At 38.0% G+C, this 27,981-nt stretch overlaps 1 protein-coding gene and 1 pseudogene across 1 annotated transcript; both read right to left on the bottom strand.

Annotated features, from left to right (window-relative positions):
• Positions 1-26,440, bottom strand: LOC149223223 (boron transporter 1-like; annotated as a pseudogene).
• LOC149223222 (protein kinase STUNTED-like) lies at positions 26,413-27,981 on the bottom strand. Its single transcript, XM_089387836.1, has 6 exons — positions 27,975-27,981; positions 27,736-27,851; positions 27,507-27,583; positions 27,268-27,415; positions 27,016-27,165; positions 26,413-26,809 (listed from the first exon to the last, which is right to left on the bottom strand). The coding sequence occupies exons 1-6, from the start codon at positions 27,979-27,981 to the stop codon at positions 26,537-26,539; spliced, it is 771 nt and encodes a 256-aa protein (XP_089243962.1). The 3' UTR covers positions 26,413-26,536.

Genomic DNA, 27,981 nt, shown 5'->3' with positions numbered 1-27,981 from the left:
TTATGTGGCCTCAAACCAGATGCAATTGGACTCATATTTTTTTCCTTGACTAACCAAGGGAATGCCAGAATGCTTTTCCCCTCTGTGAGGGATATGTGTCTGTCTGATCTCACTTATACGGGGGCTATATATTTGTTTAGCTTCTGCAATTTGGGGACTTAATGCAGACTCGGATCCATGAATTGGTGTGCAATCACTTGAGCTAGTTATCTGTGGACTATATGTGTGTTTGACCTCACCGTGACTTCATGTAATCATCTCATCCAAAACTTCGCCATCATTTGCACCTGTCCCCATGCTTCCTAGTAAAAAAATGTAATGGAAATCGAGCTTGAAGTATTATGAAATAGAATTGAGTAATATTTTTAAAATTTGTTTGATATGTGTCTTGCACTCACTGTTATATTGTACATAGCATTCTAGGGGCTTCTTCATACTCTGCTGCATCCAATTCATGAAGATGCGCTCCTTTGAAAAACTTGGGAAGGATATGCTGCCTCGCTGGGACTAACAAGTTACAACATGATCAGTAGTGGGAAGAGAACACCATCTATAGGCACCCATGTGATACCAAAACATGCCAGCAAATAACATGTCTGGAAAATGGTGAAAGTGGAAATTGTCTTGAAAGGCACCGTTTCAAAAAATGTAGCATGATACTCCTGAAGTACTCTGTAACCATCAATTCAACATTGATCAACTTTGAAAACTATATTACAAGCATTAAAGTCAATCACATTATAGTTTGAATAAAGTTCATACTTGTATCTACAGCTTGGAGCAGTGAAAAGAAACAATATCCTTTCCCAAAATTGATTTCCTGGCAAACTCTCTATGGCCATGAAGGCAAAGTAACCCAAAGCACAGAAGTTGGGATGTTTCTAATGATGGGCATTGCTGCAAGGCAGCCAACCACCATCAAAGATTGCAACAAATTACTCAATCTCTGTTCTTTCACCTCAACAAGAAGCAGGTCATCCACATCCTTGTCAACATTAAAAATTGATTCATCAACTGGGGCATCCATATTCCCAGTACTTGCGGCCAACTGAATTGTGGTCTCTTTCAATTCCTTAAGTGCCTGCACAAATGGTTGGGACATGACAAGAAAATAAATAAAGGGAGAGGAAATTAGATAAAATGAAACACCCAAACTCAAAATAAGACCATTACCAAGGCAGGTGGAGGCTGATAAACTAGTGGGGTCTGCATTTGCTCATAGCCTTCTTGCATGTTTATGTATAATTGCCCTAAGGTTGAATTTTTCAGCATACTTTTCCAGGCTGTTGTCACTAACTTGCTAAGCAACAACTGTAACAAAAGTACTTGTAAGTTACTCATCTATAAAATGTTTGAATTGTGTCTTTGCCTTGAGAAGTTGCAATTGATAATTCCAATATACTGGTACCTGATGTTTGAGGGTAGCTAAACTTTTCGTGTGCATGGAAAATTGAGGAACAACACCATTTGAAGGAGGTATGCCAACACACCACATAAAATAGTCTGCCACAATAAAAGGAAAATTTATGAATCCACTAGATATTTTTTATGGAGGTGAAAACAAAGAATGAAGAGTTAGATCAAGATGTCTTCAGGAGAGCAAGAGCTCTTCCAGAATAGGGTAGCCAGTGACAGTTGAACCTAAACATGAACTTTGACAAAAATTACAACATAGCTAAATAATTAAATAAATATATTATATATATATATATAAAATATAAATATATATATATATATAATATATAATATATATATAATATACTGAGGTGATTTGCATACCAAAAATCCTAAGAGAAGTAAGTCATAATGGTATGAAGAAGGTTTTTAAGTTGAATTCCTTTTGTTGGGCAAGTTGGGATGCAACGTTGTGATCAAAATAATAAAGCACTGCAATCATTGTTTCCGGAATGAAAGCTCCAAAAATGTATAAAAATGGCACATCAAGCATTTCCTGTGTGGAAAAATAAGTACTGTTATTGCATGGAAACGAAAACAAAAAAGGAAAAAAATATGGATTCTATGTTTTGAGGTGGTGGATGAAAGGCAAGATCAGTGCCTTATCATGTTTGCTATGGGAGCACGCATTTTATGTCAAAGGGAGAATATAAAGAGGATTATGGGTTATAAGCAGCCAAGGATCATCCCCCTGCCTGTGTTGTTGCCACCCCCAACCTTCCAAAGTTCAAACCAACTGTCTTCCAATTAGCGGAAAGGCCAACACCATCGCCTTCCAAATCACCGAAGATTTATTGTATGATTTATTTGGAGATCTTATACAATCCTCAGTAGACAGAGGCTGTATGTACTTCCAACTCACCACCTTTCTCAATAAGCCCTTCCCTTCTATAATTCTCTAGACATATTTAGCAGCCAGGGCTCTTTCTAAGCAATGGAGATTTTAAATGTCCCATGCCCACAGCTCTTTAGGAACAATAGTTTTTTTCCATGTGACCCAAGGAATATTCTCTTCTTCTTTTTTTTGTCCCCAGCCCATAGGAATCTGAAACCAAGTCTTCTTACCTGTTCCAGGACCCGTTTGGGAATAAAGGAAAAAAAACTCTCAGTACACAGAATGGCTTCAAGTAGGGATTTCACCAGCACTAACTTACCCCCCTTGATGATAACCATCTATTACACCATATTGACATCTCCTTTTCAACCTTAGAAACCATCCACACCCATTCTATTTTTTTGCAGTCACTGAATTTAGATAAAAACTTAGCATTGTGATTACAATTGAGCTAATTGAGCACCCAAATTACAATTATTGTATTGGGGACATTGTTAATCGACTGGCATCTGTTGCAAAGCTACTAGAAGTGTCTGGTGTTGTTGAATCATCAATTGATGATAAGGTGTGTCAAAACATCTCATCGCTTGAGAATTTTATGAAAACAGAAATTGATTCAAACATTGAGAAAGATTGTGAAATGGAGCCAAAACCTGAGTATTGTATTAGAATAGAGCTATCTTCAGAATAGAGATCTTTGAGAAAAAGACAAAAAGCTAAGGCTAGTCTGGCCTTTGAGGATCAATCTAGTGATGATAAAGAAATTGAACTGAAGCCAAAATGTGTAAATGAGACCAAAATTACAGAGCAAATTTTCCAACAAGGGTCTTCAAGAAGGTGTAAGGCTAAAGTAGGTATGGATACCGAAGAATCAGATTTATCCTCGATTGAGAATATTATAGGTCTCAAAAATGGGGATATTGAAGTGATGTGGGCAGATGGAATGATTTAAAAAGTAAGTGCTCTCTTGTTTTTGCTTGGATCTATTCTTGTTACATTGATGTTTACTAACAACAGATGGAAAAGAATTTCAAATGATCAGTCATATTTGACAATCGTAAACAACTTAATTTCCAAATAAAGTTTTGTTCAATAGTCTTGAAGAACTAGAACCACCACAATCCAGCTACACCAATGGTGCAAATCCTTAGCAAAAGTGGCAATTTTTTTTTTAAACATGGTATACTTGATCATGTTACTTATACAGGTTTCCATCTATTTTACCAGTCTCCAAAGAGAAACTCACTAGTGAGATGATGCAGGCTACGCTACAACAGGCCAATAATCTTTTTATCCCCACAGCCAATATACGGGTCAGGGTACAAAACCTAGATCTTTGAAATACTCGTGCTCCTGAGCACTACGAGTAGTGATGCATCTACTGGGCTCCATGCATAGCATTTTTCTGGGAGGGAACATGGTGGCATAAAAACAAAGAAACAAACAGCAAAGTTGTCAGCATTAAGAAAAATTGTTACCAGACATCCTTTGATCATATTCCAAAGAAAAAAGATAATGTTTGTCCTCACCGAGAGAAGATCAATTCCTGTTGGCTCAAGACCTAGAACATGCACCTAACCACAAAGCAACTAAGAGGGTCAACGCTGTTAAAACTTCACAAAACTTGATCATAACCAAAACAACTTTAGCAAGAAGACATGTCAATCACCAATGAAACAATGTAAGAACCTAAATTCAGGCATAATTTCTTACACAAACAAGAGAATGCTACATCTATGGTGGCAAAACAATGATCAACTACTTAGCCAACCTCTTCTGAAGAAGCACAGGATCACATGAAGCAATGAGCAGGGATCATCTCCATCATTAATCCAAAGAGTTCAAAAATGCAGTGCTACCCATGAGCAAACAACACCAACAATGAGCTATCCATGTAGATCAAGATAATCACAGAGTTACTTCATCATCAATGCAAACATATGGTGCATGAAATCCATTGAAGAAAAGACATCAATATCATAGAATATACCCTTATTCTCAACAAGGCACCCCTAGCATTAATTCAAAAAGGATACAATGTCACTAAAAGCCTTTGTAAAACCATCAAGAACAAGCAGGTTTAAATTTTGAAATATAACTGGAAAAAAACTATGCCTCACAATCAAAAAACGTGCTTCAAAAACAGAGTCACTAGTATATATCATATTGCAAATTTTAACAAGACTTCTTGCTCAGAAACAAACATCATTTATATACAACATTTCACATTTTTCTATGGGTTGGACTTTTGAGAAAATTTTCGTGGTTAGAATCCAAAATAAGCGTTCTCCTTCATAGTTCACCATTAGAACCTTGCATGATTCAAAACAAGGGTTCCATCACCATTGAGATGTTATCATCAAAACCAACACAAAAACAACTTGAATATCATATCCTCTACACATCAACATAACAAGTAAATGCTCGCGCTATAAAGCATAGAAAGCCATATTGCACAATATTATGAAATACCCTATCAGTAACAACAGATGGCAAAGAATTTCAAATGATCAGTCATATTTGACAATCGTAAACAAATTAATTTCCAAATAAAGTTGTGTTCAATAGTCTTGAAGAACTAGAACCACCACAATACAGCTACACCAATGGTGCAAATCCTTAGCAAATGTGGCAAAATATTTTTTTTTTAAACATGGTATACTTGATCATGTTACTTATACAGGTTTCCATCTATTTTACCAGTATCCAAAGAGAAACTCACTGGTGAGATGATGCAGGCTACACTACAACAGGCCAATAATATTTTTATCCCCACAACTAATATACAGGTCAGGGTACAAAACCTAGATCTTTGAAATACTTGTGCTCCTGAGCACTACAAGCAGTGATGCATCCAAAAACACCAAAAAACTCACTTCCAAAATTCCTACGACTTTGTCTAACTGCAAACACATCTGATGTCAATTGGGTCTAGCTCCACTGGTTAGGTGGAATTATTGTTATCCTCCCTACAATGGTTCTATTCCCACCAATGACATGTTGATACGGCCTTTGGCCCTAAGGAGTTTTCTTAAGCCTGGGTGCCATCCTCAGAATGAGGCAAAGTTCCCTGGGTTTTCTCAGGATATATTTTGCAAAAAGCATGTTAGTCAATTGGGTCTAGCCCAAGAAATTGAGGGGAATGTTATCCCTCCACACCCGGGACCAATTCTCACAACTGACATGTTGACCTCTTAATGAATTTATTGTTGATTGCCCCGTACCCCAAATAATTTGGGTTTACCCTAGATACCATCCTCAGAATGAGAGGAAGCGCCAGGATATATATTCCGAAAAAAAAATATTGTAAATTGGGGCTAGACTGGGTGGTTGTGAGGAGTGTTAACCTTCCAATATTAGGATATACATGCAGTGAAATATATGTGGGAGATTCTTGTTTGGATTAGAATGGTAGCTCGAGCTGAGAATAGCATGAGGTAAGTGTGTGAAACTAGCAAGAAACCTATTCTAGATACAGTGTTCTGCCCTAGCCTAGGAATGACATTTTTAAGGGTTCACATGTGTGCATAAAAAGCACCTCACCCCACCTGAAGCCTCGCGCTCCACTATCTGAGAAGATCTTCCATGAGGTCAAGTAGTAGGGGGAATTAGCACTAAGGGAAATTATAATTCCCCCCTACAGAAGTCGGCTGAAGTTGTAGAGGTATAAAGTCACAGGTAAGCACTATCCATAACAACATATCGCAAGGTTCCATAGGGATTTTGAGTCGTCGTTTTTGAGTAAGATGTGTGTCCAATCATTTCTTTGTAATTCCTCAATCTAGCTTTTATAGGACTTGAACCATTGAATATGGCTTCATCGGATATCCCTAACCCTAATGAACCTAGTGGATATCACCATCACGTGTGGATAACACTACTTCAAATACAAGACTCAGTAGGGTAGACTAAAAGCATGAACTCATGCACCCAACACACTTAAAAAACTACACCATTCACAAAATAGACATTCATGCATGCCCTCCCCTGGATGGGTAACTGTGCCTTCCTAATTGAAGACAATACATTCATACATGTGCCTCATCCAGTGATCCTACTAAACTACTGCGCCTCCATTAGAGGATCTCTTATGGGCCCTCTACTAAACATCAACTTTCCTCTGTACAAGCTGGAATGTATTTGTTGAAGGATGATGTTGTTGTCGAAGGAGAACAACTACTAAGAAATAGGTAAAATCTAAGATTACCTCCACTCTTGTATCAGATAAAAGTAAAACTGTTGTCAAATTAAGAAATATTGTTAAGCAATTTTCTCTTTGTATATTCAGCGAGCCAAAAATGAAAAATATTATATCATATGTGGGTACATGGAGCAGTTATAAATCAATCTACTTCCATTGACTGAAATGGAGTACAACCCTTTTACAAGGCCTATGGTACCAAGTGCAACATCTAGTTTAATCACAATAATATTCATTGGCTTGTAGCAATCTTCTTCTAGGAAAAAACTAAAAGAGCTTTATTACGCTTTGAATTTCAAATGCTTGTTAAATGATCAAGTGGTAGTTGCAAAGAACAAATCAAACTGGGTGATATCAAAACGAAATAATTTAGTATTTCCAAGACAAAATAACATTCCTGATGTATCTCTGAATTCCATGAAAACAAAACAATTTGATGTATTGAAATGATATTAGGAGATTAGTAAAGAGGATCAAATTAAGTGATGTTATGGCCATACCATTGTATCAATTTATGCTTCGAGCGAAGAGACTCAGCAACACCAAGAACATTGAGTGCCCTCCAAGACAATGTAGTCCTTGTGGTTTGTAGAGGGTCTTCTCACTCTAACATCGGGCTCTTCAAACCAACTCTGCACAAAGGTCATTACAAATGTAAAAAATCAGCAAGGCACAAATTTGGTAGTAAATATGACCAAAAGAAGAACTAGTGCAAACAGTTTTCACAATCCTGCTTTTGAAACCAACATTATAATCTCCTTAGCATTATGATCAGCTGTCAGTGTTCTTCCCAAGTCAGTGAACTCAGCTCCGCCTTGACAAAGTGTAATTGCATAAAAGGAATGTCGGTCTCATGCCAATAGGTCTCCTACGATGAATGCGTAGGAACCTAGTATATAGACCATTTTTCTCTTCACTTAGCTACCTAGGGCTTATTTCCCTTTCCAAATATCAATAATTATTTTCCAAGAAAAAATAAAATAAGAATAATATTTTACTATATTCTAAAAGGTGAAGATGTTGAAATCATGCCACAAAGTGAAAGGAAATCAAATATCTTTCCTCAAACCACCAAATATATAAAGAAAACAACAATAATTATAAAATAAAACTAGATCTATCGATCTATGCATGAAATGAGTCAAGCAACTAAAAAAATCTGACCAAAACAAACCAAAAATTTCAAACTTGACAAAATCCTTTAAACAACGAGTAAACAAATCACTAAAATTTTCTAAGATATCAGAGTTAGACATCAACGCAATTTCATGTACTTGAATAAGCCCATTGTTGCTTAGCGTTAGACTTCTTAAATTAGTTATTTATCATTTAATACTAGGACACTGTCTATGTGAAAAGAAATAGGTCCCAGCTTCATCAAATCCGATTTCATTTCCAATCAAAGATCAAATCCAAAGGACACTAACTCGTTACTCTTGAATGATGCTAAAGTTAAATACACAAAATAACAGAAAATAAATATATGATAAAAAATAGACCTGCAAGATTGCATTGGTCAAGTGTGACAGGGACACCAATAATTGAGACTAGAGAGATTTATAGAAGGCGGTAGTTACTACTGTGTGTCTATTGTGCGATTAGTGGTATGGTGGAGAGACCTACCAAGTAGGGACGTTGGTCTCGGGAAAGTATAGTAGGGAGATCCATAGAGCATTTATGTAAAAGGAAGACGAGAAGTGTTGTCTTCAAGTTGGTTTATGTTATGGTAGAATTTTGTTGGTGATAAGTGGTAACAAAACACTTACATCAATAGGTAAAAAGTAAATTCGGGGCATGAGTTGGACTGACTCATGTTATCTCATCCCTTAATGGTCCTAAGGACATGTGGGGACCTGAAAAACTTAGTACCTGAAAGACTTGAAAGCATGGCTGACAAATGACTTGAAAGTCTTGTTAAATTTGTTATTTATCATTTAATAATAGTCGGACACTATCTATGTGAAAATAAATAGGTCTCAACCTCACCAAATCTAGCTTTATTTCTTGTCACATATAAGAAACAAACAATGTAATGATTAAATATGAAACATCAATCTTAAAATAACACACATCAAAGTAATGTCGCTGCAATGTTACAATGAAAAATACAAATATAGAACCTATTTTTACCTGAATTTGACATATAGTAATCTTGCATGATCAATGGAACATGTATACCAAAATAAGAGTCCTAGGGTATTTCAATTTCCCAGTTCTCATCTTGGTCCTCATTTTCTAAATTGTGAACATGATCTTCTCTAAATGAACTGTCATTATGAGCCTCCAAAACATTATGTTCTATATCAAGTTCATTAGAGAAATTTGTTATATTGTTTTCTCCCCTTCTATCACAATCTGATCGCCAAAGAGTTAGCGCTCTTTCATATGGAAAATTTTCAATGTCATACTTTGTTACATATAATCTTAAACATGTATCCACATGTTTATCAAGCTTGTTCCTCAACTTTGACTTCAAGAATGATAATGCACTAAACATTCTCTCATCCTCCACTAATCCCAAAATCATGGTTTGACACAAATCTGCTAATTTGAAATATTATAATATGTTTTCTTGCAGGTATTGGCTAGCACTTAAAGTAGTCCATAATCTTGTTATAGTACCATTTTCATTAGGATTCTCCAAAAAAGGATATTGCTTCCACATTGTTTCAGCAAAGCGTCCACCTTGTTGATACAATTTTGATGAATCTAAAATACCTTCAATTTGTTCTCCATGTATTGAGACTTTCTTGCAAAAATGGTCTACTAAACATTTTTTTTTTTTTTTAAATCAGCTTTTAAAGTTCTTGGACATTGACAATTGTTCCAATACTGAGGGTATACCACACACATGGCCTCCAACAATTCATCTTGAGGAAATCGTTCTCTTATCTCTAATGATAATGATCTTGCAATTTCTATCAAATTTTGTCTCACTGAAATCACAATATTATCAAATTGGTCTCTTGACATCGGGCAATCTTTGGTGATTCGTCCTGTCTTACTAATATAATGAAAGGGAACCATATACCCACACACTGTGATACATAGTATCCCTTTTTCATCAAACGTCAAAAAAATTTCAGTATTTTCTATATTGATGATCTTAGTCCAACTTTTAAACTCTGGACCAATAAAAGACTCTGGCATCATATACAAATTATCCAATGCAAGACATGCTAACTTTCTCGCATTTGTGTATTCCGCAATATACATTGTGCGATTCTGAGACATTTTCACGAGGACATTCATTTCATGTAGCATAGGAAGAATTCCAGCCAATGTCAATAATGTCTCTATATTAGTTAGTCGAGAAAGAAGACCTTGAGCTTTGTCTACATTATAGCGATTTTCATACATCAACCCTACCAAAGATTTGAACTCACTAAATAGTCTTTGAGCTGGTCCATTTAATGAGATCCATATTGTATCAACATCTTTCAGTAGTTTTTTTCCATCCGTAACACCATCTGCAAATTGTTGAAACTCTAAATATCGTTTGGGACTACGAGAAAAGTATGCATGAGTCTCACATACAAGATCTTCAACTTTTGAAACTGATGTAAACTTGCTTACTATTTTAAATGCTAGATTCATCCTATGAGCCATACAATGAATATTAAGCATATATGATGAAGTTGATAGTTGTAGCCTAACACAAAGGCCATTCCTTTGTCCTTGCTTTACCGCTGCTCCATCTGCTCCAACACATACCAACTTTTTTGCAATCATTAATTGATCCATACTACTTTCCTTCAATCCATTAAGAACAAGTTCATAAATATTTTCAGTTGTAGAAGTCTCTCTCATCTTATTAATCTCAAGTAGATAGGAATTCCTAATATGGTCATTAACCATATAAATTCTCATGCAATTCCATGAATTATTATCTATAGCCGTAACCTCATCTAAAGACAATGCCAAAAAACTAACATTTGCAATCTTCTCTTTCAAATCATCCTTTTCTACTTGAGCTAGATATCCTACCCATCCCCAACCACTGGTTACAGACCAATGAGAAGATGGAAAGTTTGGCACTTGAAGAAAAGATAGTAATTTCATGTGATCTGGATAATCTGTTAGAGGATGGCCTTTAAATAAGATGTGAAATACAGTGCCCAGTTGTATAGTCTTGGATAACAAACTTCTTTCCATCGTCTTTTCAAATAGAGATATTATGGTTCCTTTGTCTGCCTCAAGTTTCCTCTTACTTAATAAATATTTTTTATATTCTTCTGCATATTCAACATGTCGACATTCCTCAGAAGATTTCCATCTAACAATAGATTTCTCTTTACCATTTACAATTTTCTTTTCATACACCTTTCCTGCATGCTTTTGTACCGTATCTAGCTTCATCTGAAATTTCACTACCTTTTGAGTTTTCCAACTACACGCAAATGCATCTAACTTGTCGGAAAACCTCGTTCTCATTTGGTAGGAGGTATTTTTTCAATAAATGGAAAACTTGAGACCCAATTTTCTTGGAATCGTCTCCCTATGGCCCACTGGCCTCTTTTCCTTTTCCGCGAATGGATTGTGTCACTTTCCAAGGAAAAATCTTTAACATTTTCATCACCAATTTCTGTTGAAACTGCATTTATCTCACCCTGACAACTTGAGGAACCTATTATTTCATCCATCGTATGGATATCAAATGCATTTCCACAAGAGTTAACCTCTCTCTCAGTAACAGCTTATTCAAAGGAGCTTGAATCATGAAGAGAATGTGTATTTTTGGATGGAGCCTTCTGAAAGTATGATAATACATATGTTTTCCTTGATGGTTTCTTCCCATGATTATATTTTGACATCTCACTAAATATTCCACAAGTAAAATTTCAAATCGATCTGCAAACTTGCATCAACAGTTTCCAAGCGTTGAGATATGCTTCATATAAATTCACTTGTTCATAGAAAATAGAATTGTACTTTGCAAAAGAATTGTTGAGTCAACATTAAAAGAACATATATCGGAAATTGAATTTTGAGGCAAAATGGAATTTCACAAAAATGATTTAACAATGATAATGGGAAGTTATTAAATTTTAAGACATAAAATATAATAATTTATTTGTATAACATTGAAACAACATCACTTATGCGATCGGAACGAAAAATGTTTCAGGGCGGAGAACAAAATAGGTTTTTGCTCCCTGGCTTGGATTTTGCTCAAATGGCGCCGCCGCGAGGCTGGGGTTCCTTGCCGCGACATGCAGGGACGGTGTCCAAGGCGAAAATTCCTTTCGGAGTGGATTGTGTAACGTATGGGGCAGTATTGTGCCATTTCAGGTGGATTTTTCTCTATCTTTACCTCAACGGAAGACCAGGGAGCTCCTCGGTGATGGGGGTTTTGGTCCTGCTACGGAAACACTTGTTTTTTCTCCCCGGACAGATTCCTTGATCATTAATGGTGTGGAGTTAGGGTTCTTGTTCTTGGTCCACGATGTTTTTTTGCAGAATGGGCATCTTGGGGTTGTTGCCTCTGCTTCCCACAGGGGAGTGCGGGCCTGGGTTGCTCTTGTTCCGGCAACAGCTTTTGTTGAAGGCATATGCAGGGTCGTTTCTGGCTGGGTTTCTCTGGGTAGGAAAATCTATCTCGGCTCAGCGGTGGTCAAGTCACAGGCTCCCTGCCTCCAGTTCAATCAAAGCTCCGGGAAAGGCATACCCGAAACAGTATTGTCCTCTAGTTTCAAGGATGGTACTGAAATTAAGAGGCTAGTAAGTACCCCCTGCTTTCAAATTTTCATAAAGCCCCCTGTTGGGACATCACTTATATTCTGGGTAAATAAAGCAGATAGTGTGATGATTCAGAAACAATGTATCACGCAAAAAACTGGATACCCTATGAACAAATTTTTTTTGTTATACATAGGTAGTATATTACAACCACAGGATAATCATCTCCTGCAAGATTATCATATCCTATCAGATTCCACAATAATACTCGATCTGAGGCTCAAGGGAGGAGCGACGACACCCAATAGACCCAAAAATGCAAGTGGGGGAGGGGGAAGCAGCTTTGCAAAAGACACAAGAACAAAGTAGAAACCTGCAAATGGGAGACAATCATTCAAGAATATACTTCAAGGGAAAAAATCAGTCACAGAACCAACCAAACAGGGAGGGTGTTATAGCCTTACAGCTCTAAGCATGAAATGTCACTAAAACAAGGGATCCTAAGTCCCTAAAGGTGTTGTTCCAGCTCCTTAAGAAACAAGGTCAACAAATTACAGCTTCTCCCAGAAGTTCTCCACCAAAAACTGCTCAGAACTAGTCAAATCAGGATCATTTCAGCTGCTCCACTAGCTAGCTGCGTTGCAAAGCACCCAAATACACTGGCTAGGTGCGTTGCAACGCACTTGAATGCACTACCAGGGTGCGTTGAGCGGGAAATGACAAGTGGCAGAGTCATTCCACGAGGTGGAGAGACAATGGAAGCTTCCAGAATCTTCTCCAATGACACTTGCCTCACTGAATTCGACCAGTGATGAGTAAGAGGCTCTCAGTCTCCAAGTGGAAGCAATAACTCACAGAGAGAGGCCACTAATCAATTCATGAGCTGACTCATCCTCTTTGCATACATCTATATATGGATCCCTCACCAAGAGATCCAGAGGCTGGAATTTTGTACATTGCAAAGAATTGTTGTTGGTTTTGAGATAGAGATCAGAGTATTGGGTGATTTATGCTTTGTTGGAGGTGAAGAGGGGATTCCTTTGTTGGGGGGTTGATGCTGGATCAGGAATCATCGGTTGTAACTCCTCCTGGACCTTCTTGTCATATCAATAAAACTATTTGAGTTTCTCCTACATGCTTGTGTATCAATGATGTTTTGTTATATTTGCATGTTTAGCTTAAATCTGATCCTAAGCTATTTATGAATATAAATCCATGTCTTTGTGTAGTTTTCCTCTTCTGTGATCTTGCAGGAACTTGGTGAAGCTGGGCAAGTGAGGGAGCAGGTAGCTGGAAGCTGTCAAAGAGGAGAGGGATTGGATCAAAGGACTAGTGCAAGACATAGGTTGGTTCATCCTATTCCTCTTCGTTTATAGTTCATAAAGAAGAATACGAAAGTAGTTTTCTCTGTTTGTTTCTAAGGTACTGTCACACCTTAGTGGGATAGGGGCGTTCTGAGTAGACACTTTTCCCGTTAACAAAATGGCGACTCCGTTGGGGATCGTGTCTAGTTAGTTAGTTTGTGTTTCTCTTGTTGTTTGTTTCATAAACATAGAGTAGCAATCGAACTGCATTTTCCATTATCAAATGCAAAGTAGACACCTGCTACTTCAATCCATTCACTGGATTTGTTTATGATTTGAACAGCTGATTCACAAATGATCTGATTACCCTTTGTGATAGCTCTTAGACCTCCTTTAAATCCACCCTCTGATTGTGCATTACTGATTGCTTTTACTCGGCCAAAAACCATAGATTAAACTGCAAACCATGACCCAGAACCCGGATAGAATTCTCGTTTCTGCCCCAGCGCAGGTGCTGTGAAGAGTTTCTGCATTTCAGCGCAGTTCCCGAGAGGGCAACCTGCGTTGCAATCCAGTTTCTCTGTGTACCAGGTGCGTTGATCAGCTTAGCCCTGTGCAGCTGAGGTTCTTTGCTCATTTTTTCCAGTTTTGTCTCTGATTTTGCAGCCTGTGGTTAGTGTATGTGTATGTTTAAAAACCCCTTTTCTTTGCCTTAATTCCACCTCAGTTGTATAAAAGAAACTGTATTTGTTTTTGTGTGTTTGTTGCTTCATTTACAGTTTACCATTGCAAAAGTAGAATAGCCATACTGTCGTCCTTTGATTTAGATCTGTCGTAAGTGTCGATTTTGATCTTAGGAGAAAGTTTATTTGTTGTTGACAGTTGATTATGCTTTTACTTTTGCCTTTGGCTTGAATTTGTGAATTTCTAGTGTCGAAACAAGTGTTTACTTCAAAATCATAAAGTGTCATAATCGTCTCTACCTTTTGATTTCGAAAAGAAGCTTGTTTGTGTTTTTCACTTGAAAACGAATTCAAATTTGTACAAAAACTTTCTTTTTAGGCATCAATATTAAGAAAGTGAAAAACAAATACATGCACATGTGCATTTGCATATTGACAGTCTGTTTGGCTTGATTTAGGAAAAGTGCATTTACAGTGTGCTCTTCGCTCTTTGAGAAAAGATTGTGTCTTTCTTTTCCCCTTGTAGCTAGGATTTTCATTGCTGAAAAGAGATAAAAGCTTGCTTATCATCTTTAGATTGCATTTTAGGAATTACATCTACATCTCGTGGTGAACCCAAAAGGAAAACTTCATAAGAAAGATCAACCTAAAATGAATTCAATGAACTTAACAACGCTTTGTAACTTAACGCGCAACATCTAGAGGTCTAGGCTAGAGACGTATTCCGGCGTCATAAAGCCTGGTAACTGTTGTCCTCACTGATGGTTGGGTGATTCCTCCACTTTGAGACGATAAGTGCCAGTACGGACTTGTGCTCCCACGTACCGTCGAGTATATATTGGGAGACCCCTATAGGCTTAAAACCTTTTATCCATAGGAAGCCGTGTCGGTCGCCCTACTGATCACAATGCACCGAACACAGCATTCGGGAAGATTGACTGCCGTACCGTAAAAAGTATTCTGCAGTTTTGCGATTGGTTTGGTACTCCCTCTACCTAGACCTCCAGAGCAGTCCCTTCCGTTCCTTTTCAGACTCCTTAACAGAAAAGGTCCATCTGAGCACTTGTCACTTCAGGCTCATTAAAAATCGAAGGAGACTAGAGTCATCTTTTGTTTTTTCTCGACTCTTAAAAACTGAAAAAACAAGTTGTGTCAAAGCGTGTTAAAATTTATTTTAAACGGAATATTCATCCCCTTTTCCTACGTTGATCTTTGGGTTGAGAAAATGGAGCCTACCAACCAAGGAATTCCCTTTGGTGGAAATCCTAGTCCCTTCTCCTCTTGGGGAGATGTTGGTGCGCCCCATATGGCCACATTGTCGCTTCCAGGACTGACAATTGGCTTGCCAGTATGGCTCTTTTCAACTAATGTCGTTCAGAACACCACTATTCCTGAACAATCGAATCAGCAATTAGACGAGTCCAGAGTTACCCACCAGCCTTCTACTTCCTCTAATTCTTCCTCTCCTCCTTCTTCTTCAATTGACGGGACTGGTAAAGCTAAAAGCCAAGTTCCTAAGGAGAAGAAGGAGAAGAAGAAGAAAGAGAAAAAGAAGAAGGAACCAAAGGCGAATGGGGGAAAATGAGTGTCGTCTAACGAAAATCCACACACAGCACCGACCAGGCCTAAATCGCCATGTGTCATTTGTAGAGGAGACCACTTTCACAGAGATTGTCCTTGCATCCCCCGGATACTAAGGGACTAGTCTCCTCGTTTGCACAATCCGGTGTCATCAACCTCTGGAGATCATGTTGAAAGCACACCGTCAACTAGTGAAAGTGAAGCCCCAGGACGAAAAGGGAAAGTTAGATTTCCTTGTAAACTGTGCGAAGGCGACCATGCCCTCCACCGTTGTCCCTTCTTAGACGAGGCTAAAAGAGTTTTGGATGATCGTCCGGTTTCACCGTTACGACTTCCTCCTGGATATAAAAAACTCTTGCCGAGTCCGTCACTAGTTGAGAACCCAGCTGGCCCGCTCAGGTGGTCGGCTGAAGCGCCTATCATTGAAGATAAACCAACTGAATCCATACCAGACGAAAGTCAAAAGGTCGAGGCGGCAGTTGACCCGGTCTTGCCTTCAGAGGTTTTATCTTCGGATGATACAGTCACTGAAGAGAACAAGGATGACACCGTCCAAATTCTCTTCATCAACACAGACTCCGACGAACATGGGGGCAATCCACCCATTCCTTTACCGCAGGAAGGAAGTTCATCAGAGCCATACCCGACCGTCTACTCAGTCCCACCTCCAAACAACCTAGTTGTATCCTTCGACTGGAATCAACTAGGCAGACCCCGTTTGCCAGCAAGCATACCATTCCGAATTATCATTCAAATATATAGAATGGTCATGGCTGGTACCATCATAGATGAGGGGGCTTCTGTGAGTATCCTTTCCTCTATTGCTTGGAAAGCGCTTGGTTCGCCATCGCTGTTGCCTGAAATGAGAAACCTGACAGGCTTTGATAAAGGAACCAGTCGACCTTTAGGGATCCTTCTCGATGTACCCATAACATTGAGAGGGAAGACAGTTCGCATGAACGTCATGGTCGTTCAAGGACCCTTGGATTATAACCTACTCCTTGGACGAGACTATATTTATTTCATGGGAGCCGTTGTCTCCTCACTCTTTAGAGTAATGTGTTTTCCGCACGAAGGAAGAATGGTCAAGCTCATGGACCAGCTTTCATTTCCTAGATCACGCATAGAAAATAGTCATATACCATCCCTAAATGGTCTCTTCACGCAAGAAATGTCTCAGTTCCCAGTCCGTCCTCCCGATGAGCGCGAGTAATTCGGAGGGATATGACTGAAACCCAGGGGGCATGCATCCTGGTCTGCTTCGGCAGGAAAACTTCGGGTATAGGGTAGGTTTCCGCGGGAGAATATGACTAGTCTGTACCCCGTCCGTGATTGGAAGAGGGGTTATTCTAGAATAAAATTCTCTTGTCAAAGTTATGTGAGTTGGCGGGCATCGTCACTCACCTTTGTTTATTTCGAGCAACATCGCCGAAGAAGTGTTTTGTTTACGTCGTAGAAAGAACAATATTTGGGTAACCTGTAAGAGGTAGGCCTCTCTCGGTAAAACAAATGTTTTGGCGGAAAGAAGTAGAGGTAACCTTGAAACTCTGTTTTATACCTGGGGGCATGCAAACCTTTTGGAGTGCAAGCAAAGAGCGATTATTTATCTGTTTTTTAGATTGGTCGTTTCCTAACTTGCATAAAGAAAGGATGTGGGGCAACACTCGAAAGATTGTCGTTTTTATATGAGACATTCTTATCATATGACTGGATTAATCGAGCAGTTTTAGCACATAGTTCAAGCTCGTTAAAAAATAAACATAAGACATGAGCAAATGTTTCCACCCACGTTTAAGCTTGTTAAAAAATGAACTATTCCCCGGTAAATAACCACCGTGAATGAAGCATTTCAGCCATTAAAGCCTTGGTCGTGTTTGCACCGTCACCTCCACTTTTCATTGGTCGATCATTCACATCCATTTGATTGTTTACCCATTTTGAGGAACAACTGCGAAGAGTGATTTCACTAGCCATCCTTGTGACACTGCCGTGATTGGAAAATTCCAACCCTTACCTGGAATCAACTGCTACCCATTTTATCACTCGTTCCTCAAAAGACGAGTCTTCTTTAAGCTCTTTTCAACTGACTCGTAAAATATGAAAATATTGCCGAGTTTTGGCCTTCCAGCTCGTTAAAGCGACCAGAAGTGCTATCCCTCCTCTAGATTTTAATCTTTTTGGACCTGAGAGATTATTGCACAAAAAGATCGAGCGCTTGTTTTGTTCGGCTCGTTAAAACTATCGAAAATTCATCCCTTCTGTATTGTTTTATACTTTTTCGGACTTAAGGGATTAGATGACGAAAAAGGAATTTCGGAGTTACCTTTACGTACCTTTTCAGACTCTCTAAAAATGAAAAAGACTGAGTTATCTTTGTCGTTAAACTTGTTAAAAAGATTAATAGCGACAAACTTGTCTTTAGACAAGAACGAGTTTCACTATCGCTAGGCTCGTTAAAACATAGCGATGGGTTTGCCCGAAGGGAAAATTATAGAACAAGCATATGTTATCCTCCTCAAGCTTGACAAAAATAAAGAGGTACTGGTCAGCAATGACTGGGGAAAAATTGGGAAGAAACTCAAAGAATCTTTATTGGTAGCAAGTCGCTCTTGAACATGACACTTCCACTTCGTGCCTGAGTCGGGTTGGGTTGTTTCATTCACCGGTCACATCACCATGGTCACACCATACCATCCACATTTGGGGTAAATGCTACCAATCCATCACATAAGTGTCGCCGACATGTTCAAGAGAAGTCATCCAGAGAAGTCATCCATGTCCCATCCACTACCATACATTATACTTCATTCTTTCATGACCGCCATCCTGAACCATATATCATCAGATCGTTTTCACCCCCATCAAAATCATTTGCTCCGTTCCATGTCATTGATGTGGGATTCATCAAGGCCCTCCTTTGACGAATCGCTTCTTGTCGACATCAGCTCATTATCCAAGAAGTTGATCTAGGAACACCCCTTCAGTACTTTGAAGCTTGCATGCCTCAATGGCAAGTTTCTCACTTCCGGCGACAGGTATACATCAATGACCTTCGATCGAAAGATTTTACGTGGTGTTTGATGCCAAGTCCTTTATTCACACCACGTGAATTGTACTGCAGTACCTTGAGGGTCATTATCATTATCGGTGATTCCTCTCGCGCTTGTTAACAGTTTACATCATTGACTGGTAATCAAGCGATGTCTTTCCATGTTCGACTTCAAAACATTTCTCACATGGATCGACTTGTACTTCGAGTGAAGATCGGACGAGATTGAAAACCCCGAATCTAGTTTCATCCATCCGGGCTGCGATATATATTCAGGAAAAATAAAGACATTGAAATGTATAGCATTGCAGCACAGATAATCATCCTACCAAAAGGATGATGACTTCATCAGAATCATCAGTCTACCATCAGACGATTGTCTGTCCTATGTACATGAAAATGAATTTATAAAGCTGAGCATGGGAATGCCCGCCTCAGCTAGATCATGAAAACAGTATGAAGATAATGTATTGTATTGTATCTTATTACAGGTCTCCTCCCAGCATTGAAAGAACTTCGGATCCTCCTAATAAAGCATTTCACCCGATAAACGGCCTCATACTTTAGGGGGCAACTGTTATAGACATTTTTGTGCCTTACAGCTCTAAGCATGAAATGTCCATAAACCAAGGGATCCTAAGTCCCTAAAGGTGTTTTTCTAGCTCCTAAAGAAACAAGGTCAACAAATTATAGCTTCTCCCAGAAGTTCTCCACAAGAAACTGCTCAGAACTAGTCAAATCAGGATCATTTCAGCTGCTCCACTAGCTAGTTGCATTGCAAAGCACCCAAATACACTGGCTAGGTGCGTTGCAACGCACTTGAATGCACTACCATGGTGCGTTGAGCGGGAAATGACAAGTGGCAGAGTCATTCCACGAGGTGGAGAGACAATGGAAGCTTCCAGAATCTTCTCCAATGACACTTGCCTCACTGAATTCGACCGGTGATGAGTAAGAGGCTCTCAGTCTCCAAGTGGAAGCAAGAACTGACAGAGAGAGGCCACTAATCAATTCATGAGCTGATTCATCCTCTTTGCATACATCTATATATGGATCCCTCACCAAGAGATCCAGAGGCTAGAATTTTGTACATTGCAGAGAATTGCTGTTGGTTTTGAGATAGAGATCAGAGTATTGGGTGATTTATGCTTTGTTGGAGGTGAAGAGGGGATTCCTTTGCTGGGGGGTTGATGCTGGATCAGGAATCATCGGTTGTAACTCCTTCTGGACCTTCTTGTCATATCAATAAAACTATTTGAGTTTCTCCTACATGCTTGTGTATCAATGATGTTTTGTTATATTTGCATGTTTAGCTTAAATATGATCCTAAGCTATTTATGAATATAAATCCATGTATTTGTGTAGTTTTCCTTTTCTATGATCTTGTAGGAACTTGGTGAAGCTGGGCAAGTGAGGGAGAAGGTGGCTGGAAGCTGTCAAAGAGGAGAGAGATTGGATCAAAGGACTAGCGCAAGACACAGGTTGGTTCATCCTATTCCTCTTCGTTTATAGTTCATAAATAAGAATACGAAAGTAGTTTTCTCTGTTTGTTTCTAAGGTACTGTCACACCTTAGTGGGATAGGGGCGTTCTGAGTAGACACTTTTCCCGTTAACAGAGGGACTGCCCCAAACCCATACATAGTGGAGTGATTGAACCACACCCCAAACCTAAACTTAGACATGCTAGAAACATATGAGTATTGCACCTCCTTTGAATCCCAAGCCATTATATGTCGTTTCAAATTTCGCCTTTGAGCTATAATTCACCCCTAAAATTTACCATGATGTCAACCAGTCTGTTGGAAATCCCCCAGTCATGTTGAATTGGCACATGGACCTGGAGGACCTCAATTCAACCTTAATCATAGAGAAAATATGAGGATCCTCCTCTGTTTGAATTATTCCTAATTTCCTACAGAAGGTGGTTGACAGGATTCAGGACCTGGTCCCCTCCTCCCAAGCTAGCTAGCATTTCCTGTTTTGTGGGAATTGTTGGCACCATTTATAGGGATTCTCAAAAGCTTGATACACTTCTTAAACTAGTAGATGTCAAAAGAACAGATGGGAAAACAACTTTATTGCATTTTTTTGTCCAGGAGATCATAAATGTTGAAGGTGCACATCTTGCAAGCACTAGTTAACAATCTCTTACAAATTCTACATCTAAAAACATAAATGATAAATTCTACCACAAAAAACTTGGGTTGCAGGTTCTTGCTGGCTTGAGCACAGAATAGTCTAACGCGAAAAAGGCAACAAGAGTGGATTCAGATAGGTTGTCCAACATTGTGTCAAACAATAAGGCAACAAAAATAGGTTCAGATGATAAATTCTACCACAAAAAACTTGGGTTGTAGGTCCCTCTTGGCTTAAGCACAGGGAAAATTTTAAGAACCCCCCCCCAAATTTATAAATATAATAATTGGGCGAATCTCCATGGTATATAGGAAAAATGGAAGGTGATTTTATCAATAATATAATATGTATATATAATTTTCTGGCGAATCTCTCACCAGGCATGGCGAATATTTTACTCAATTATAAAATCTTGTAAGAACTTGGCAAGTCTTTCACTAAATAATAAAACTTTGTAAAGTCCTAGTGAATTTTAGCATTGTGAACTCTTAGAGAATTTTTTTGAAGAAGTATAAAACCATATATGATAAGAGCCACATGGTGGCAATATCACTATCTTTTTTCACATTTCCACGACATGGAACTTGTCTATAAAATTATAAAAAAACCAACCAGGAACAGGAACAACTCAAATGCTTTGTGAGAGCTAGTCTAGAAAAAAGCAACAAATAACATGTCGGCAGAATTGTTCATCGGTGAGCCGCTATTTCGTGGGCAATCTGTAAAGGAGCAGTTGGATATCATATTTCCAAATCCGGGAAAGCCTTTCCCATCCCTCACAAGATTTGTTAAAAATGTTGGGTGTCTAGAAGGTGTGGATTTGCTGAAACAAATGTTACAAGTGGATGGAAACAAAAGAATAACAGCTAATGAAGCTTTGCAACATCCATACTTTCAGTCCTACAGGACTATAAACAGCTGCCATAAAGATTAAAAATGGAAATCAGCTACAAATCTCTTGATGACAACACTATCAAGATAGAGGCCGATGCTCTCTTAAAGACAGAGCTGCTGGAAATGGAAGCAGGTGCTATGAAGCTGACACTAGTAAAAGATGGGACAGCACAGCTTCCCATAGTGCATCCCACTCTGGGACAATCAGTTTTTTGATGTTTTGCAGATTGGGTTACAGTCTTGCAACTTGTTTTGGATTTGTCACCAACCTGATGTTTTGCTTCTAATTTATTTTCATCTGGTGATAAACAAAGTGTCAATCTTTTCTCAGGATAAAATAGTATTCTTTACAGACATATTAACTTGGCTGAAAAGTCCAGGACAATATGAACAGGATAGCTTCCAGGTTTTTTTGAAGATTTCTCCTATCAATTTACTGCCGGAGGGTTTTCTGTGATTTCTTGCACTTCTGAAATTTAATCAAATTTCTACTTGAAATAAAAGTTCAGAAGAGACTATATCACTAATGCTAAACACACATAATTGAGAAGCCGATATGAAGCATTGTTTTTTTGGGTGTGTTACAACTTTGGTGACCATGCAGCTCAGTCATTGCATGTTCAGTTTGTAACTCCACCTTGAAAGAGTGAAATGTGTGGTGTAGGATAAGAAGCTCTCTGTTAAGGCGCAATTGTTTTTCCCCAAAATTCTAATATCTAGATTCTATCTTGTTCATGTCTGTGTCAGGTGATGTTTCTTTTCATGTGCATGTGTTTAGTCAGATATAAAATACTCAAGTTCTCACCAGCCTGGGCTACAGTGGCCATTCTGATGATCTATTTCATACTCATTGCATTTTTCTAATAAAATGACATTATATTCATTTAAATTATGTGATTGAAATAGGGATACAAGAGCTTATTTGTATTTGAAGGTCTATAAGGCAGAGTATAAGCTCACACCAATCCTTGTTATTCTCTGCAAGAGAAAATCAGTTTCTATTTCACTCCTCAATAACACTGACTAAATCTCAGTTTGAAAATCAGTTAAATTAAGAAGACTAAATCCCAGTTTGAAAATCAGTTAAATTTAGATGAAATTACTCATTCAAAATCATTTGGATGAGGAAATTGTCAAATAACTGTAAGTTGTCGTCTTAGAGAACATGAAGGGAGCACATTCGTCATATTCTACCAACTGCAACATACCTACCTTCAATGCACTCTCTGTAAGGACCATAACGGGAGCAAATGTGGACCCATGTACAAATTTTTACTGCCTCAGGGTTTGTTTCGTCCTGTGACTACTAGGTTCGTTAGTCCTTCACATAACTCTCCAACAAAATGAATCCAAGAGTGGAATATAGACTCTTTACACGCAATTTATTTTCTAGAAAGTCTATACAGAGAAATGAAAGTTGCAAGTATAAGAATTATGCTTCAAAAATGAATTTTCTTGTGTAGTGAGCTATACCAAGGGTATGCTTTTGCAAAGTTTTATAACAGAAAAATTTGTCAAGAGGAATTTATTAAGGAAATCTCTTGTTAGAAATGAAATCCAGTTGAGTTGAGATAAAGTCCATAGTTACAAAGAAGTATTGTTGTGGAAAGCAATTCCACTATGACATTCCTGTACATTTTAATACAATATAAAAGGAAATTGATGTGATTTCCAAGCTACTTGAATCTATTGAACACAGAGAGAATCAGTTGAGAACTGATGAATGAACATGGAAATCGATGTAATTCCTAAGCTACTTGAATCCATTTTGAACACAGAGAGAATCAATTGAGAACTGATGAATGAACATGAGCTGAAGCAAAAGGACACTATCATTAAGCTAGTCGACCCTGAAATTGAAGAAAATGATCATGTCAAACAAATCTACTAGCAGTGTACTAATAACGGTAAAATCAACTTGCAAGAAGAAAGTAACTTAAATACCACATTTGTTGGAAAATGAAATCAATCAAAAAATGTTCTAACCAGAGATGAAGTTGATTCAAATGAAAGAAGTTCAAATCAGGGTGAGGTGAACCCAATAAATGAGATGTCGATAATCCCAGGAAAAATCAACTAGCAACAATGAAGGAAATCGATTGAAAATAATTAGTTAATTCCATTGTTAAGATTTCAACTTGGATATCATTTGTTGCCCAGGTACATTCTCTTGGAGAAATCGACCTGCATGTTAGGATGTAAATAAGTTCCAATTAAACATAACATTTTTATTTGAGGGGAATTGAGGTCCAAAAGAGCAAAGTTCTTGGCAGAGGAACAATATAACTGCAAACACCCATTCAATATCTATGACTGTAGATTGAAGTTCTACAACCTTGGAAGCACTATTGAGTACTTAACCAGAGCTGTAGAATCATTGGTACTTTATTAGATTTGATATGCAATACAATGCTTGATTCGCCTTGATTCCCATTTATTCTGTTTAATTTCTGCATACTGATTCCTACTGATACCGTTCCAACTGCTTGAAACAATAACATTTTCAAAAGGTCTCTTTCACTCTCACTTCAATTAGAACAGTACCCCTTTCTCTACTACATTCATGCACATATGCTTACATTTCCAATTTGCAGATTGGTTTTCATGAAATTAACCAATACTTGTTTTGCATCTAACGAATTCACATAACTAAACAAAGCACTGAAAATATCACCAAAACTGAGTGGCCTCTCTAGTATTACAAGAAGATTTATTCAAAAGAAACAAGAAGTTATTTTAAACTACCCTAGAACAAGTCCATGTGGATGCTTATTTATGACATGCCACAATGCTGTCCATCAAAATATTTTCCTAAAAACTGTCTCTATATTGGGTTTCAATGGTAGGAGTTTTAGAGTTTTCCCTGATGATGACTTGATTTTAAAATAACTTACTTACTTGGGACCATTCACCCTTAATTTCAGAGGTGGCCGTGGTAGAGGAGGCAGGCACTCATCTAACAGTCGAAAGCCCTTTACAAAGGGGAATGGTACCAGCATAGAGAAGAAACACAGACGGTTTGAAGAGGATGATGGATCTGCCAAAGATGAACGATCAAATAAGGTCCAAAAGCTGGAAAATGATGGTGAATTACAGGCATTTGAGACTTCCAAAGCTGCTGAGGATAATTGAGCACCTCAGATGATTCAGCAGACCATGCCATACGCTTTATTTTTTTTTATTGATTATAGCTTTATTTTCTTGAACAAATTTTGGGTTTCATATTGTATTTCTTGCCTTTTCTTTTTTCCCTACAAAAGGTGTAGGCATTAAAAATTTTGAAGTTAGAGATGTAGGATAGTTTTAATGTTTTGGATTTGAAGGCTGAATTTTTTAAGGTGTAATGTTATAGAACAGCTTTGCAATTACCTGAACTCGAGAAGCAGCGTTTCATGGCAATAAAAAATTGCCAAAATATAAATACTATATAATTATAAGTTGAGCTCATATATTTGCAAAATCTGTTAGATTCTTACAATTATTATTCTTTTAGTGATGAGATTAGTATGTTGTTAAGTCAGCAGAATGGTACCTGTCTCTTCATGTTATTATGTAGCAAAATGGTACCATGGAAGGAATATGACCCACGAACATATAGTGGTGGAATTTTACACAACCTAAACCATTCTTATTGAATTTTGTGGATATTGTCATGATTATGGCTTGGTAATTAAATAAAAAGGAATTAGGTTCAGTCCTTTACAATAAGTGATGAATATGCACATTAGTATGGTGACAAGGTCTTTAGTTATTGCTATTGTTAACCATAAATCCTTCCATCGATGGAAACATTTCTATGGATGAAAAGTGAAAATGCAGTGTGGTGTGTGCTGTGATATCCTTGAAGATGAATAAATGCATTCTACTGTGTAGCTTTTAACTTTTGATTCTCATTAATACCATAGTATTCACCGGTACACCTTTGCATTGTCTTCTGTGATATTCAACCTGAATCTTGAAAACCCTGCATCTGTTCATTCCTGATATTATGCAATAAAAATTGCTAGTGTTATAAATGAAATTTGAAAATTAGACATGGCTACTCTGTTTTAATAGTTGGTGAATGCTAACCATTAACTATTTGAACCCTTGGTCCTTTTGTTAGACCAAAAACGCATCAGGCATGGCCCTTATGGCGCATCAAAGAAGGATCTCAAGCTTCAGCACATTTGATCCATTTGATCAATCAACCTGGCATCCATGAGAACTGGTTAGTAGTGGGTAGTTCTTTCTACGGTTCTCTCCACCACTTCTGAATTGACAATATAGTAGCATTACCAAAAAGTTACTCTTCTTGGTACTTGTCTACCCAGAGAAGTGTAATGAACACCGTAGATCCATTTTCACTATTTACATGAGATTGACAGTAAAAAGTAGAAATGTGGACACGACACTGAAAAAATCAGCATGCGAACAAAAGATGCCAACTAGTCAAACATTGCTCAGATCTGCAGCCAAGATAATGGAGTACTGACATCTTGATCTTCCTTTCCGCCCATGAGCTTGCTTCTAACTTCAAGGAATGCTTTAACGAAGTCAATGTTATTGTTCAATCCCCTAGTTTTCATACAATCCTTAGCTATTCTTTGAGGTCTAGCATAATACGTCACATTCCTGGCCATATAAGAATATGAAACCACTGTGGCCATGGGAAACTTATAAAGCAACCATAAACAAATGTATTGCTGGCAACAAAACTCACTTCTTTTAATCTTGAATTAAAAGCTTGATGAATTGCTACATCGGCGCAGTCCGTAATCTTCCAAAGAATTGTTTGTTGGCAAAATGCCCACACTATGATCTGTGCTACTAAGTGATACCGTATCATCATCCACCCCAAGCATGGCAAGGGTGAGATGGGTTTGTATATCATGCCCCCCCTGATTTTCTACAATGTCATCCTCATCTGAAGTATCCATATCCTTGATCATTGTATTCTGGCACCACGCCCAGTCAGTCCTCTCATCTTCTCCTTGTAGTAGTTTTAAAATCTGCCATTAATCATATCTTGGTATTAAAGAGTAAGCAGAGATGAACAGATGTGGTTAACATAGAGTGTTTTATAGCTAAAAGAAAATGTAAGAGAAATTGCACCCTAAAGTAATTTTTGCAGGTAAAGAATACCCTCAAAAAACACACGAGGTAGTAAAAACAAGCCCCTGAAGCATATAGAAATGAATAGAGGAAGATAAATTACTCGGCTCATGCAAGGACGGTAATGAGATGTTTCCCTTAGACAAAGCGTAGCAGCAAGCATCATTCTATGCATTTCATTTGTATCATAAACATTTTGCAAACATTTGTCAGCAAGACTTTCCATATTCCCATCCTGTAAGAGTGGTCTTGCCTGGTTTCAACATTTACAGAAGGTTAAACATGAGCCCCTAATAAGGATAATCAATATAAATAAACATGAAGAAGAGAGTCAACTGTAAAAACCAGGACTTACCCACATAATCAGGCTTTCTTGACCCTTGGGACTTGCTGTATCAATTGGCTTCCTTCCAGTTATTAGCTCAAGAAGGACCACACCAAATGCATACACATCCGTCTTCTCATTAACCTTTCCATAAACAAAGTATTCTGGAGCAAGATACCTGTCAAACTACAATCACAATTAGTGAATTTACAAATTGGATAGCTTTAATCTGAAAATGGCCAATCGAAACTGGGAAGATGCTTACATACCCAAATGTTCCTAAAACATCGCTGCAAGTGATATATGAAGATGTTGGTGCCCACCTTGCTAGCCCAAAATCTAACAACTATTATAATAACACGCACATTAATTCTGTTGAAATTTTTCATTAGTGCAGAATTCCAAGTTTCAGTTTACAAGTCTAGATCACTAAGATCTCTTCAAATACCGAATTGTGCAATTTAGTCTTGATTCTTCTTGCAGTAAAAAGATTTATACCTGTGGTTCAAACTCTTCAGAAAGCAAGATATTGGAAGACTTTACATCTCCATGAATGACAGATTGAGAAAATCCATTATGCAAGTAATCTAATGCTTCAGCAACTCCTACAGCCACTTTTAATCGCACTTTCCAAGGAAGTATTGGCTTTTCCTCTCCTCCTGAAAAATATATACATAGTCAATAGCTAGGACTATAATCAAATCTCAGAAAAGAGAAAATGAAAGACCCTGCCATACAATACAT

This window comes from Pinus tabuliformis, chromosome Q (assembly GCF_031772625.1).
Source record: "Pinus tabuliformis cultivar Carrire ecotype Pingquan chromosome Q, CPIR1, whole genome shotgun sequence".
NCBI lineage: Eukaryota > Viridiplantae > Streptophyta > Pinopsida > Pinales > Pinaceae > Pinus > Pinus tabuliformis.
This window is presented reverse-complemented; position numbering and strand designations above follow the sequence as displayed.

Excerpts from the sequence above, each read along its gene's own strand:
- LOC149223222 (XM_089387836.1), bottom strand. Across the intron at positions 27,166-27,267 it reads AAGAAAGCCTGATTATGTGG|GCAAGACCACTCTTACAGGA; the intron begins GTAAGTCCTGGT and ends TGTTGAAACCAG. Across the intron at positions 26,810-27,015 it reads ACCGTCCTTGCATGAGCCGA|ATTTTAAAACTACTACAAGG; the intron begins GTAATTTATCTT and ends GATTAATGGCAG.